At 36.0% G+C, this 16,166-nt stretch overlaps 1 protein-coding gene across 1 annotated transcript in view; it reads right to left on the minus strand.

Moving 5' to 3' along the window:
* TAF2 (TATA-box binding protein associated factor 2) overlaps positions 1-16,166 on the minus strand; it is a 59,603-nt gene that overhangs the window by 41,786 nt on the left and 1,651 nt on the right. The window contains exons 3-9 of the mRNA XM_062514926.1: positions 15,302-15,462; positions 6,637-6,755; positions 5,283-5,424; positions 4,675-4,906; positions 4,170-4,354; positions 2,845-2,958; positions 1,492-1,591 (exon numbers count right to left, since the gene is read on the minus strand). Coding sequence (XP_062370910.1) covers positions 1,492-1,591; positions 2,845-2,958; positions 4,170-4,354; positions 4,675-4,906; positions 5,283-5,424; positions 6,637-6,755; positions 15,302-15,462 — 1,053 coding nt within the window. The remainder of the gene's footprint in view (positions 1-1,491; positions 1,592-2,844; positions 2,959-4,169; positions 4,355-4,674; positions 4,907-5,282; positions 5,425-6,636; positions 6,756-15,301; positions 15,463-16,166) is intronic.

Below are 16,166 nucleotides of genomic sequence, written 5' to 3' on the forward strand. Positions count from 1 at the left end.
TAAAACAGTAGAAATTAGCAGTTTATACTTGTTCAGGGGGCTGAACAAGGGGATAATCCCCAACAGTGCTGAATTACATTATAACTAGAGTATTTTTATTCAATAAATAATTTGTCTTTGAGCAAAAGAAATAAATGTGATCAGCATTTCATGCAATGGAAAACAGGTACCGACACACACACACACACACAAATAAATAAATAATGTACCAAATATAGATATAAATAAATAAAAAAATATTTATTTATTTATGTCTGGCCCAAACTCTGTACTGAGTCTGAACTTTTCTGATGCCCAGGTTAGCAAACACACTTTAAGGCAGGATGTTGGTAAGGGCTCACTGTCACCCCAAAGTCAACATGAATCAGATTGTGTCAGCTTAAGCACAGGAAAGAGAAAGTGATGCCTGTCTGCAACCCAGGGTTAAAGATTTGCCAAATGTTTTTTTATATTGAGATTTATTGATACATATCAACTTAGACACTTTCATATATTAGTAATACATTAGAAAAAGGGCAGAACTGGAGGCTGTGGCAGTAGCACCTCTCGATCCTACATGGACACCTTTAGTTTAGTGTGGACAGATGTGGAACAACATGAGCAACTTCTGCTGCAGACAGCAGTGAACTCTTACAGCAGACCTCCACCCAGTTCTGCTGCTCTTTGCAGCACCCACATGTTTAGCACAGACAACACAAGACTGGTGAACTGAATGAGCATTAGGCAGAGAAGGACTTGGTATTGGGTTCCCCAGATGAGTAAGGGATGTAAACAGGAAGTGGATTGCTCTGTAGACAGAGCAAGAACAAAAAGGATTTACTTTTTGGGAGAGTAAGAGAATGTGATGAGAGAAAGAAGATATGTATCTTTTTGTGAACAAATGTTACTGGCAAAGAATGAGGGGTCACTGCTGCTATCACTAGAAAGTACCTGTCTCAAAGGTTACATTTGGAAATGTAAGCTATAGACAGAAATTTATTTTCCAAGAAAAGAAATCCTTTTAAACAGGCATTTTTTTTTACTGTTTAACTACTTCATGTAGTACTTCAATGACACTAAAAGATACCCGAACCACCACTGATCCAAGCTAATACTGGAGCCTTTCTCAGCTATATGGATAGCCATCACAGCATAATAAATTCACCAAATACAAATACTTATGAATCCTATATTCTATTTTAAGTATTCCAAAAGTAATATATTTTTGATTCCTTTTTTTTTCCGTCAGAAGTCCAAATAAAAAGAGGAAAATTAATTGCATGGAGAGGCAACAACTATTATTATTTATTATCCATATGGCAGTCACAAAAATATATTTTGGTTTGTATGTTCAATGTTCTTCCTTGCAGCAAGTGGTAAAAATATTTTAGCTCTGAAGTTTTTCACTAATAAAAAGGTCTTTAGAATGCAATGTAAAGCTATATTATACTCTGATTTTATACTTCTCTGATGCAAAATGTCTGAAAGGTATAGAAAATGTTATGATGTTACCTGTTTAATCCAGTGACGATACTCATTAACACCAAAGGTTTTTTTCATCCAAAGGCCATAAATGTAACCAGAGATTCCCTTTAGCACCCATTCATCTGACCTATTATAAGAAAGAAACATGAAATATATCACTTCAGAGGATGTTTTGTAAGAAATGGTATTTCTGACCACCTCAAAAATAGCCACCAATTTCAAGAGGTTGTATAACATCTCTAAGTCAACAGAGGTCTGATAAGCTGTGAACCAATTTATGGCACTTGGCACCTGGATGGGACCAATGAAACTGAAAAGTCAGTGTAAACTGAACTTTTACCACAGAAATCCAGATTTTAATATGAAACCAAACTATTTTAGCTGAAACAATAATAAACAGGTGGAAATGTACACTAAAGTTAAAGCAACTGCTAATCTGTATGATCTTAATGTCTTGATAAACAACTCAATGCAGTGCAGAAGATTTGGACAGCAAGTAGACAAAATACCCATCTCACAATTATGCCCTAAGAGAGAAAAAATAGACAAAAACTACAACATGATCATGAAATAGAACGTTAAACAGAAAAATGACACTGTACACAGGGTATGATGAAGTAAACAGAACAAGAACATATGAAAATTGAGTCATACGAAGGATGCAAAAAATTGCAGAAGTAGGCTAGAAATAAAGAAGAGAGCCAGAGAAATTACAACAATATAAACATCAGCTCAAGAACATGTTGATTTCCTTTGTTTTTAAGACAAGGCTGCTCTGGGACATAGACTTTTGCCAAAAGAAAAGTAATGGGTTACTTTATTTAGTGGGTCCCCAGTAAATGAAGTGTATGCAAAAGGATTTAATATAAATACTGATCAGAACTGCAAGAGCCTTTCAGGGAGGTTTTCTGAGACATGCAGTTATAGCTACATTATCAGGATTTCTCCTACTTGACACTAATTTCTGCATTCTCCTCCTTGAAAAACTTCTTAATTTATTAGTTCTGTGCTCTACAAGTACTTTGAATGCAGGCTATATTTCATTATCCAAAAATATGTATCAGAAATTGACTGATAATGCAAAAGAGTTACCTTTCTAAAATTTTCAGATGTCAAAGCACACTATAACATTCAGGAAGATATAGTCAATCTACACAATCTTTGGAACTTTTTTCTCTTACATTCTCCTTTTATAACAACAAAAAATACTAATGGATTTTCATTTATTGAGCCGGGCTTATTATTCTTACTTTTTTCCACATTTTTGCTTTCTTCAATTACTATATTACTTATTTTCCTGATAAAATGCAATTGGCAAATTAAAATTGAGCTTCCTAGATCTTCCACATTTTCTGGAGAACACTACAGTAAAATACTTACCAGGACATTCTGGATATGAAACATCCAAAGAATTGCTGGGCCAGGGCCTGTGCCAAGCATCTCCTTGTCAGTGGAGTTTCATCTATAATCATTGCACTGTGCAAGAGGTTTGTGCTGGACCCCCATAAAAAGAAAATAACACAACATGAGCACTGGCTCCAAAGAAACACAAGAGCCTTAAAACCAAAACAAGTAAAATCACTTCACTGTTTTTTCAGGGAGATAGCATTATCTTTTAAATTTCTTTATTTTTTAATAATCTTAATGCAGGCAGATCTCTTGCTATTATAATCTAACATAATTCTCTGTGTAGAATCTAAGCAGTTTAACTGGTGAAACTCTCTTGGATTCCTGATACCCTATTCCAGCTGGAGAAAAATAAAACACAATTGTAAGAGCCAAAATGAGGGATGGGGGGCTCCAGGTGGCTCTTTAAAATGTTGTTTATTGTATCCAAATGACACAGCAATTCATGGGTTGTGGGTGACAAGAGCCCAGCCCACAGCCTCTTCACCCACAGCTGCGAGTTTGTCTCAAGCCAACTCTAGTTCTGGTTACAATGCATTATATGCTTTTCATAGCAGAGTATCTTAAAACATGACAACCAATCAAACTTTTACTGTTACCTAACATTACCATATTCATGTTACATTTTCCAATCACAAAAAGTTAGTATGATACAGTTTAGCCTACAAGTTGTTTTTCAGTTTTCTTGCAGTGGAAAATTCTGAGATCTTTTCTATACTTGCAACATTGGCTTTCTTACTCCAGCCTGTGAAAATCTTTTTGCTTGGTAAAAACATCTTTTGTTTGAGGTGGATTTATCCTTTGCTCAGAGTCATAAAAACCCCTTCTAACTCATTTTACCCTTCGGCTTCTTAGTTATCCAGTAAGACTGACTCAGCAAATCTTTTCTTCAATGTCAAAACTTGCTATCATTTCTATTCCTTCTTCAGATTCTACATTCAAAGATCTTTCTGTTATACATACATATCTATGAGACCTTCCTGCCAAATCCTTATCTTTTCCAACACACAATCAAATTTCTACACTTAATTTGATATTACATACTTAATGCATGGCATTTCTAATTCAGAACGAAAATCACTGACAGTATTTTCATACAGTAAATCCAACATCTTTATAACAGATAAAAATGGAAATGATGTTAAAAGCCCCTAATATCAGTAAAAACAAGCCTTTCCAAACTAGAAAGCCAAAAGCTCAGGCTACAAAAATAACTAGAATTTCACATATTTAACAACAGTCTTGGATCTAAAGCTTCTAGGCCCATGGATTTAGGTGTAATTTTCTTAAATACTAACCTGAAAATACTCATGGATGCATAGGCAGCTACTTCAACATAAGCTTCATCTATAAAAACAGTCTTGAAACAAGAGTAAGGATAGCGGCAGGTAAGAATCTCCTCATAAAATTCAAACACCTCATGAAGGTAGGATGTGGTGTGTTTGAGCAATGGGAGAAGTTGTGGTAAGCAAAAGTGAGTCACCTACAAACAAAGGAAAATTTGTTACAAGACCTATAAATATATTTAAATATATAAATATCAAGTATATTATATATCATGGAAGAAGCCAAATTTCAACTAAATTTGCCCCATAAATTCAGACATAAATGGAATTGCTGCTTATTTAAAGGCTTTTTTGGATATAAAATTAAATACAGGCATTACCAGACAAGCTTTATCATACAACTGTAGGAAGGTTGATCTAGAAATATTTGGACTAACATATACTGGCTGCAACATAAAACCCCAGTAATTCTTTCAAAAAAAAAAAAAAGGGGGACTTCTATGGTGAAGATTATTACCTCATGCATGTATGGATCAACAAGGATTTCAAAAGGTCCAATTGCCAAGGAGATGTTAGAAGCTGCAGTTGGAATAGTCAACATGTAATGAAAAGTCTTCTTTCTCATATCATGGGTGTATACAGTTTCCACCAAATCTCCATTTGAAACAGCCACCATTGCAGCATCTACAGTATACTCGAGTTTCCAGGTACACAACTCAGAATATGAATCCACACAAGGAAACCAAAATCTAGGAAAGTTAGGATTGGGGAGAAAATGGTTAACAATTATACTTATCTTTTTCACAGGTGATTTTTCTTTCAAGTTCCAAACTATATCCTCAAATACTTTAAAAATATATGAATGCTGACATACTGACTCTTACAATACAATTAATTTTATAAAGCTTCACACGTTTTTTTTTCTTTACCTCCAACTGAGCTATAAAGACTAGACATTCTACTTACTAGTCATTAGATACTACTTCACACAGGTAAGCTCCTTTTAAGCACAAATTAAGTTTTAAAATTTTTTAATCTTAAAAGAATTCAAATAAATTATTTGTATTTCCTACACTTTGAGAATAAATAGGAAATAAAAATCCAACACTCAGACAGTTTTCTTACCTTGTAGAATTTTGATAACCACATGAAAAGACATGAGCCCCTCTTTCTGCCATGTTGCCCTCCATGTTGGGTACCACAAAATGAAGGCCTCCTTTTGGCTGGTCCAGAGAAAAGTTTATATGCACTTTCAGGACTTTTAACTCTGCAGCATAAAGACCAAAACTGGATTAAGCATAAACAAATTGCATGAAAGCAATTTCAGAATAGTAACTCAGTTTTGGACTCTAGGTCTTTGAAGATTATGTGATAACTTCATTCTCATGGACTTTCCAGTCCACTTACAAAGTACAGCTCAAAGCTTACAAAACTGAGACCTCTCTAAGCAAAATTTACAGATTTATTTATAAGAACCTTTATTAATAAAAACTGCAATTGGAGTCACATTTCATCTTCCAATTCCCCAACAGTAAAGCATATTTACACAGACTATACCCTAACCATGATCTCCTTGGTACCCTGTGGAAAAAATTTTCTCCAAAATCTCTATGAAGCAGGAACATTCTTAAAAGACATATTATTGCAATTTGCAGTTGCTTAAAATCTCTTATTATAGTTAATGCTTTTCCCGTAACTTAAGTGTCTTTTGCTTAGGTTCAGTTTCACAGAAATCTCACCTATGAATAGACAGGGAAGAAATTCAAGCATATGCTGAAATTTATCCTACAAATAAACAAAAATGCCTTTCCCATAAAGGTGCATCTGACATATTGCACGAGTCAGCCTCATGATACAGTTGTTATTATTCTCTCAGAGGTCTCATAAATCCATGGGAAAAGCCAGTAAAACCATACAAGGAATAATACAAGAAACTAGTAAGATCCCTGTAAGAAAATAATCAACACTGGAGAGTAACTTACTAAAACGGTTACTTATTCCAGGATCTAGTATGCCAGTTTATAAAGGAGCCTACTTGCACTACCAAATCAATTCTAAAATGACCATTCCTCAAAGCAAGATGGCATAAAATTAGTAGAGCTTTGTAAAAAGATGTGTATAACTATATCCTTGTAAGTTATTTTCTTTGCTGGATCATATATATTGTAAGCAGTTTCAAAACTACAGTTTAGCTCCCAGTACACTCCATTATTCCCACTTCCTCAAGTATTCTCCTGGGGTTGTGACCACCCAAGAATATGTTTGTATATAGTGTTGAGAAGTCTTGCAACACTTTGTATTACCAAAAAGTGAAAGCATTTTTCAAAGTTCAAGTGGAGAGGAAAAAGGAAACAGTAATCACAAATTCATAAAATAATGTAACACAACTTCTATTTCTTCAAAGCTACTATCTTCCTAAGCAAACCTGTAGCTGACAACTCTGACATCCTAAAGTAATTTTTCAGTATGGTCTCTTTACCATCAACATGTTTCCATAGCTCTGAGGGAACCTTAATGCAGAGTTCTCCATTTCCAGCATCTGGGTCCACAGCACTGACAGCGGCAGCATAGGCGTTGGAGAAATAGTTGAGATTCCTCCTGTCAGAAATATCCAGTTAATTCTTAAAGTACAGCTGTGCTGAACCACAAAACACAACTTTGGAAGTTAAGACAATTTCCATACTGAATTTCAAGGTGCATGGACAACCTAGTGTTTTGTCTTGTTTTGTTTCTAAAGGAGCGAAAGTGAAAAGGAGTAAACATTAGATTTTAACCAGAACTTAAACTATGGCTCTTGCAGAAGTGATCTGTGATCAAAAACACTTAAGCAGTAATAATTCCCAATAAATTAGGAAATGCTCAATGTTCTTTTCTTGCCAATAAGAGTAATATCTACATTTATTGGAATAGAAATTAAACATTCTGGTTTTTATTTTGGATGAAGTTTGTATCTTTATTCTGAAGCTCTGTCTTTAAGATCTGCTTCCTCATATATTGCAGTTTTGCTCTTGCTTTCCTAAATGTAAGATTTTAGCTTGGCAATGGCATTTTCCCCTTTAGCTTGCTGGATAGGAATAGGAGTTTTTTTTAATGCACTTGTCAGTAACACATAAAATATTGTATGTTAAGAGTTTTGGCCATAATAGACAAACACAGAAATGCATGCTATATTTTTTAGTTTCTAGTTATATTTGAAACATTCTTTTTTTAAAGTGTACCATTATTTATATAAGATGTAAATACAGCTTTTTGTAATCAGGTTTGAACAACTGTGTATCAGTTGCTCATTAACTGCTCACTTCATTACAAAGTCCTATCATTACTTCAGTTATGACTTAAATTAATTGTCTTCTACTCAAATGAGCAGGAACAAGCATATGTCTCCTGTTAAAGTACTTATGAGCAGAATGTTACCTTACTATTTAATGTGATTATATTTAACTACTGGAGAATAACCAGTCAAGTCCAAAAATAACCCTGCTTTTACAGCTTTATGCAATAACTTTTATACTTTTTCAAAATGGACTTCTAAACTGTTTAAAGCATGGGAGCAAAATCTTTCTAAATTCAAATTCTCCAGTATGCATAGTTTTTCAAAAGCTTGCACAACTCTATACCTGAAGAGAAAGTGTTTGACTAACATCACCTTTTCCACAGAATTTAGGTACTGCTGTTGAATCCAAGCACTGTGGAAGCAGGACACAATCAAGCATAAAGCAGTCACAGAATCACAGATCCACAGAACACTCTGGGTTGGAAGGGACCTTCCAAGGTTCTCTAGTCCAGCTCTCCTGGGGGAGGACAGGGACATCTTGCACTAGGATGAGATAGCTCAGAGCCCTGTCCAACCAGACCTTCAGTGTTTCCATGGATGGGGCATCTACCACCTCCCTGGGAAACCAGTTCCAGTGTTTCACTGCCCTTGCAGCTGGTTCTAAATCTACCCTCTGACAGTTTAAAACCATTACCCTTTACCCTTACCTACTGTATCAAGCCCTACTAAAAAGTCTGCCCCGTCCTTTTTATAAAGCCCCCTCTAAGTATCGAAAGTTTGCAATAAGATCTTCCTAGAGCATTATCTTCTCAGGCTGAACAACCCCAACTCTCTCAGCCTTTCCCCACAGAGAGATGCTCCATCCCTCTTCCACCCTGGATCTGCTCCAAGAGGTCCAAGACCTTCTGAGCTGAGGACCTCAGAGCTGGATGCAGCGCTGCATGCAGGGTCTCACAAGGGTGGAGTCCCCTTCCTCACCCTGCTGCCTGCGCTGCTGGCGACGCAGTCCAGGACACCGCTGGCTTTTTTGGGTGCAAATGCACATTTCCAGCTCACGCTGAGCCTCTAATCCACCAGCACCTTGAAGTCTTTCTCTGCAGGGCTGCCTGCAATCCTGTCCTCCCAGAGCCTGTGGGAGGTTGTCCTGACCCAGGTGCATGATTACTGCACCACATTGGAGTAAATTAACTTCTGTCTGGGGACTCCACCTTCTGTGGAATCTGAAGTCTGCACAAAGCAGACACGATCTCATTTCAGGATTTTGCTCCCATCTAACCACTCTCTATTCACCACCCACAGAGAAAACAACCCAGATTACAGTACCTTACTTGGAAGAACAAAGCGCAATTAACCACGACACCAGCACCATTCTGTAAGTTTAGGTATATCAAACACCATGCTTAATATTCTGAGTCTTCCGCATATCAAAAACTTAGCTAAAAACCAGAAATATATTGAGAACATATTTTCATGTAGTTCTTCATCTTAGGCAATAATAGTGCACAAATTCCCGGGCACCACTGCCAAGACTGAGAGTATCAGGAGCAGTAAACTTGTCTGCTTTGCTTGGAAGCTTCTGAAAATCAGACATGAATTTCCTAAATGGGACCATTTCAGTAGAGAAACACACAAATCTCAAGTTTTAATGTATTTTTCATTTCCTTTCTCACAGTTAACTGTATACCTTTAGGTAGGATATAATGCCAACAAGTTTTAAAATGAAAAGGTTGAGTTTGTACCCTGGAACACAGTATAACTTCAGGTATGGCTCAAGAACAATTCCAACCCACTTAAACTCCAGCTGATGTGCTGTCTCCTATTCTCATTCATACGCCTCTGCTATCTCACTCACTAAGGAGATTACTGTTCATCTGATCCTGTAGGGATGCAGTTGAAAGTGTCACATGGGAAAATAAGTCCTTTTTTTTCTAATCAGGCAGCTTTTAGTTGATTTACTTCCTTGATCTGTCATGTTGAGAGGTCAAAGAACCTCCCTAAGCAAAGGGAGGAACCTCCCTTGCTTTAAGCTGTCCTTCAAATGGCACCCTAGAAAGGCAAACAAACACCACTGAAAAATCTCTATTTAAAAAGAGACTGCCTGACTAAGAACTACTAATAATCAAAAAAGCTAGCAACAGAAAACCACAGTAACATTCTGTTATACTGTAAAGTCTGAAGCATTTAAATTTACTCCAAAGTGTTTTTGAAAACTGACTATTGATAGGGATCCCTTTCCTACACATCAGTGAGAATCTGTTAAAACTCTGAGGATTATGATGAGCTTGTGGCTACACTTTAAATGTCATTGGGTTCACAGACAGGAAAAGGTTATGATTTTACATCAAAGAAGGTAGACTCCAGAGCTTAACATTTTATGGAAAATAAGTCTATTCTAATATTTCTATTTTTGTGAAGTGTTCCAGTTCAGATGGGTGATTCATTGTAAAAGGAATCCATTAAAGGCATAGCACCACAGATTAATCTTTCCATAGGTTGAACTATTCTCAATAAACTAAATATGGTCATTTAAAGAAAAACAGAGCACATGCCAAAAGTTACAGCCCAAGGAACAATGATAAATTTTCCTAATGCTAAGCATAGATTGACAATGAAAAACAAATATGTATTCATGGCTTTTTCCCAGTAGAGATACATTTTGTTATCAGAATTCACCCCAAATACTGTTAGTTACAACCCAAGTGCATGCAGCTTGAGTGACTAAAGAAGCAATTCTGTAGAGACTTATTTTTTAAAATTATTAATTGATTTCAAACTTTCCATAGCATTTCTCATTAGTAGCTGCACCACTGCTACAAATGTATGTGTTGAACATACAGTCTACAAACCAGTTTTCCTACAGTACTTAACTTCAACTTGGCAAAGTAAGTTCTTTGCTCTACCTGCAATTCATTACTCTTCATTACCTGTAATTCATTTACTATTTTACTTTGCTTCCCATATAGAATAAATACTTGATATTGGAGTACATACAAGATGTACCATTTAAAATATATAATACATACAGGTGATTTATTAATAGGGCAATTATTTGAATCTTCATCATGCTGAAAAACCTAATTTTCATTCCTGGTCAAGTTTAAGGACTTTGTCATCTCTTTTCAAAAGTGCTATGCACCTTTGTGTCACAGTCTAGGAATTCTCCCATTTAGTGTTTCCACTGAAACTACTTCAAACCACGTGCCACTCTATCTGTCCACCCTGCCCTGTGGTGTGCTGCAGAGGAGAACTGGAGCCACAAAAGGTAAAGATTATGGATTGAGATAAGAACAATTTATGAGAGACAGCAATGAAATAAGACAGTAACAGCAACAATACCAACAAGGTGTATGAGAAAAGAGGTGAATGATTTACATGGTATTGCTCATCCTGGAAAACACCTGAAAACACCTGACCCCTCTGCCATGCTATGGGACCTGGAAGCGAGCCTTTTGCCCATCCCTGGAAAATGAGGTGAGGTGGTATAGAATAATCTCCAAGTTTTAGCCTTCTCTGCTCCTGACTACTGCAAAAATGAACTGTATCCTGGCCAGGACACTTTGTTTATTTCTAACAAAGTCTACCATGAATTTTCAATTAGACAAGCATCACATCAGTGTAAAAAAAGGCTATTTATTACAGCAAGGCAACATATGCTCAGTCCACCAGAAATTTTCCTATTTTGTACAAAAGCAAAAGGTTTGATCATCGACTTCTCAGGAGAAAAAAATATTGCAAAACAGACATGCCCTGAAGGCTACAACATTGCTCTCTCTCACAGTTTACTGCTGCTTGTAAATAAAGCAACAGTGAAGTCAGAGGATATCAAAACATTTTCATATTTGTAATGTTCAAATACTACAGGCTTCAAGCTAAAAAAAAAAAGACAAATGAACAAGCACTGCACAGGAAAGCATTTAGTTAGCTATACAAAAATATAGGTTCCTTTATACAGAAATAACAGTAAAATGCAACAGCTTCTCAGCTGGCACCCTAATTAACCCACAAACATGAAGCATGTAAGCAGGCACAATGGGATCTTCACAAATCTCACTTATCACAGATCAAACCACTGCACCCAAACTCCAAACTTCTGCTGCACCTATTTAACACTTTACAATCTCAACCATGAGATTAAGAAAAATAAAAAAATTTCCTTTGCTGGTTGTCTCAGCTGTCTCAGTATTCAGAATATGCACTGGGATTTCTACATAGAATGTAGGATAGCGCAGAAAAAGAAAACTCATTTCTCTTATACGGACAGAATTGAGAAAGCAACAGTTTACAATAAAGATGAGGAGGACAAACAGTCGTAACACTCAAAAATTTTAGCATCCCTAAAACATGACCCAAATAGACATTCTCCAATACTATATGCTGTCTTCACAAGATCTGAAACTCTTCTCAAAAGCACAAGCAAAACGGGATTCTCTGCCAGCCTGTGTACACACAGTAAAGCAATGTGATCTATTTCATACCTTACACCACTGTTCAGGTGTTTGCTTGGTCAGGAAGGAAGGGACTGCATTAGCTAAGTTTACCCATCTATTCTGAAATGAAAAAGCCATGTTGTCCTGAAGCCTCCAGAGGAAATTGTAAGACAGAAGTCCAACTTTATTTCTAGATAAGCCTTTAAACACTCTTACTTGTTACCTGAAGTTATGGTTTAGGATTAATGGATAAATTCTCAATGGCATCAAAGTTACAATTGTATTTAATGTGCTAATAATTGGCTTCTAACCTTTGCTAGAAATTTCACTGATTTTTAACTACCATTTCAGTAAAGGTTTTTCTGATATTCACGGGAACTGAAAATACACATGACTGAAAAAATTGTTTCACCTTCTGCAACACTGAAAATGTAAAAGACAGAGATCATGGGTCAATGATTTTTCTCCTCAAAGATGCTACAACCCAAAAGTACTATTTGAATTGAAAACAAGTTGAGTATTTCAATTCAGAACACAAAGAGGTGATCTCACAAATCTCACCAAGAAGTAGCAAAGAACATCATAGTGAAGCAGACAGAATTGTGTCATACATAAAGTTGAATTTCTCAACCCTCTTTTAACTGTTTTCTTGCATGTCAAAATCTGCACAACATAACAGTGAATCATTTCTCTTAATCTCCTATCAGCAAACCTTTCAAGTCAGAGATGCTATAGCAAGTTTCTTAATTTTCATGCTATACAGAGTTTTCCATTTTAAACAGAATTCTGCTGCTAAGGGAGTAGAAGTCTTCAGATTATTTGAACTTTGATAAAAAGGTAGGAAAGTGTCCATTAAATTAACAACTTTTCTAAATACTTATGGTCCAGATAAACTATTCGGAAAAAATTTCTTCACAGAAAAGATTGTAAAGGTTACAAAAGACTGTCCAAGGAAGTGGTGGAGTCACCATTCCTAAAAGTGTTCAAAAAACATGTGGACATGGCATCTGAAGACATGATTTAACAGTCATGGTGGTGCTAGGTTGACTGTTGGACTTATGATGACCTTATGGGTCTTTTCCAATTTCAACGCTTCTAGGATTTTACGTGTTCTTTGAGAAAACAACATCTAAGAAACTAAAAGCATTATCAAAACAAAATAAAATGTTTGTATATAAAATCTTGTAACTTGAACTTATATTTGCTACACACCACAGGGAAAAGTAAAGATTGAAAGCACAATATTTTAAGTAAACAGGTTGCCAAGAACCATCTTAATTTTCCATTTACTCCTTCAACAGACCACTTAAGAAAACTGTGCAAAAGGTAATGATCCCTGTAAGATCAGCAACAAACTACCATGTCTCATCTGCGTCCCGTTCAAAAATTGCTGCAGCTAGTTCAGCTGCAAGGGTACAAAGGACATGCCACTAAACTTGCCATAACAAATGAGAACCTGGAAGAGATGACCAGATGATTAGATATGAAGACTACTACAAACCACTGTTTCTAGAAACAGTTCTTTGAAAAGAAGAGCAGAGAGAACACAGTGATGATTTTTTTGAGGTAGTAATTCTGGAGTTTTTATATTTCTAGTATTTATGCTTGCAATCCTGTCTAAAGAGCAGAGATGCTGTATTTAACTACCCAGTTGTGACCAGATATTTCAATGGAAAAATATATCTAACCTCATCTAATATTTTGTAACTCATGTTGCCTTTAACTTCTGAGATACAGAGAGAGGCATACTAGTCTTTTGTTGAATGTTTGGTGACCTCTGTTTTTCAGAACTATGAATGACATAAGAATTATGAAATGCAGAGATTTTCTATTACGATTGAATACTTTGAACAAAAAAAACCCTCACCAACTCCACAAAATGACAGAATTCTCTCTCCTAATTCCTTTTTTAACATAATAGAGTGCTCACTCTGGTAATTTTAAACACTGTTTCTTTCCCTCATCTTCCAGGATTTACACAGGATTCCAGTTATTACAGAATCACAGAATGGCTGAGGTTGGAAGTGATTTCTGAAGGTCTTCTTCTGGTCCAACCCTTCAGCTCCAACAGAGTCACCTACAACCACTTGCCCAGGATGCTGGGCTTGCTCCTGCATGTCCAGACAACTGGAATATTTCCAAGGACAGAGACTCCACAGTCTTTTGAGTGAACTGTCTCAGTGTTCAGTCACCCTCACAATAAAAGCTATTCTGTGATGTTCAGAGGGAACCTCCTATGTCTCAGATTGTGCCCACTGTGTCTGCTCCTGTCAGTGGATGCAAGTTAAAATACATGAAATTCTATCAGAATACAAGAAAATGCTTTTTACTGTTACTACTTTTTACTTTTACTGTGAGGGTCATCAACACTGGAGAAGGCTGCCTGCAGAGATTCCATCCCCAAAGATACTAAAAATCCAAATGGACACAGCCCTGTGCAACCTGCTCTAGGACTAGGTGATTTCAGTCAGTCTTTTGCAGCCTAAAGGACTCTGTAATTTTTTACCAGCTGCTGTTAAACAACACTTTCACTAGAAGTTTTTTAACAATTCAGCAAATTGTAAATTCAACCAAGCCAGCTAAAAGGAGTGAGAATATGAACGCTCCAGCAAATCAAAAGAGAATATCTAGGGAAAACATTTGCACATCATGCTCTTACCAAAAATGAAATGGCTACAAGATTTTTTGCTAAAGCCCCTTTACATATCAGTTCCCTAGAAAATGCAGGATGCTACATGATTTTAAACATAGTCTTCAAAATGAGATGGTGAAGAAATTTGAAACTTTTCCTTTCAAATTTTTAGTGACTTCAAGTTCTAGGACTTACACTGTATCTACAAGAGTAAATAGTGAAAGTTTGATTCTTTAGAAAAGGCCAAAAGCTTTACTCCCTAGCTCTTCATAACAATCTAGAATCCCTGCAATAAGGATTCTAAATTTTGATGCAATGAGCAATACCATCAATAACAAAAACAACAAGTCACAAAGCAAACAGATTTACAAATATACTCAAGTGGTTCAGTATCAAGACTCAAAGAAAATTGCATAACTCTGATAATAAATTCAGTGTCCTATATAAATGAACATTGTATTTGCAAACTGAATTACTGAAGCCATTGCAAAAGTGATGAATAAAGAAATACACAGTGTCTGTCTCGAGCACACAGATCAAATCCAAGGCTGTTTATCCCCATGAAGTACTTAATAGAAATTTTTTTGACACTTTCACAAAACAATACAAAGATATATTAGTACAAGGAATTCTAAAGAAGACTAGTGTAAGAGTCAAAATTATTGCCAAAATACTTCACCAAAATTAAGGCACCATACCAAAAGTTACCATTAGGAAATTACCAGGTAAAACTTGACAGTAAAATAGAATAGTTTATACTTAATAGCACCAGAAAACACTACATCTGCAGAGTCTTAAATACACCACTTACTGCTTTGACTCATGGTGACAGACCTCCAGTGTTGGATCATTATAGATGAAAGCTGCTTCTAAATCATTGACTCTCACTCTGTAAATCCGGCACTGTTTACTGTTCAGCTTGATTCTGTTCAGGTTTGCAACTGTGGGAAATATTGTCAGTTCCACATAACCCTATGAAAACACAAATCAAAATCTTCTGTTAAATCTTTATCAACTCAAAAACTAGAGAGATATAAAAAATTGTTAGTAATACAATTTTTAAAAGTCACTGGGATAGATTATATTTTCATATTTATGAAGGAAAATTATTTGCCCTTCAGATTTTCTGAATTTTCTTTCATGCCATCTCACAGGTGAATTTTCACAGCATTTAATGAAACAAAACAAAACAAAAAATTCTACATGACGGACAGTCATGCCTGTTTTACTGGAAAAAATCTGCCTCTATTGACTGTATGTCAAGTCGTTAGCAACACTATATATCTGAACTTGAGACAAGGATTCTTAAAACCTAAGCAGAATCCTTTTAAACAGATATGTAAATTGACAAAGACCCTTGAAGACTTTAGGCCTGAAATGGTGAAAGCCTCTTGAAAGCCCAAGTGAACTCACACGCAAGGTAGAATACTCCGTAAGCCTATCCCTAACATCAGCTAACACTGTGTGAGGATTAATTTTGAACTGCAAATTGCTCTGTAATATTTACAATGCAGCAACCTTCATTTAGAAATCTTTTTCTAAATGCTCACAACTAGAAGGCATTTTATTTGATGTATCTCAAGCAACAGCACTTATAAGAAGCATCAGATTAGAAAGTGTAACATATGAAGTAGCTGAACAGCATAATTAGCTTATGAGTGCAATTTTTTCCTCTA

This window comes from Cinclus cinclus, chromosome 1 (assembly GCF_963662255.1).
Source record: "Cinclus cinclus chromosome 1, bCinCin1.1, whole genome shotgun sequence".
Classification (NCBI taxonomy): domain Eukaryota; kingdom Metazoa; phylum Chordata; class Aves; order Passeriformes; family Cinclidae; genus Cinclus; species Cinclus cinclus.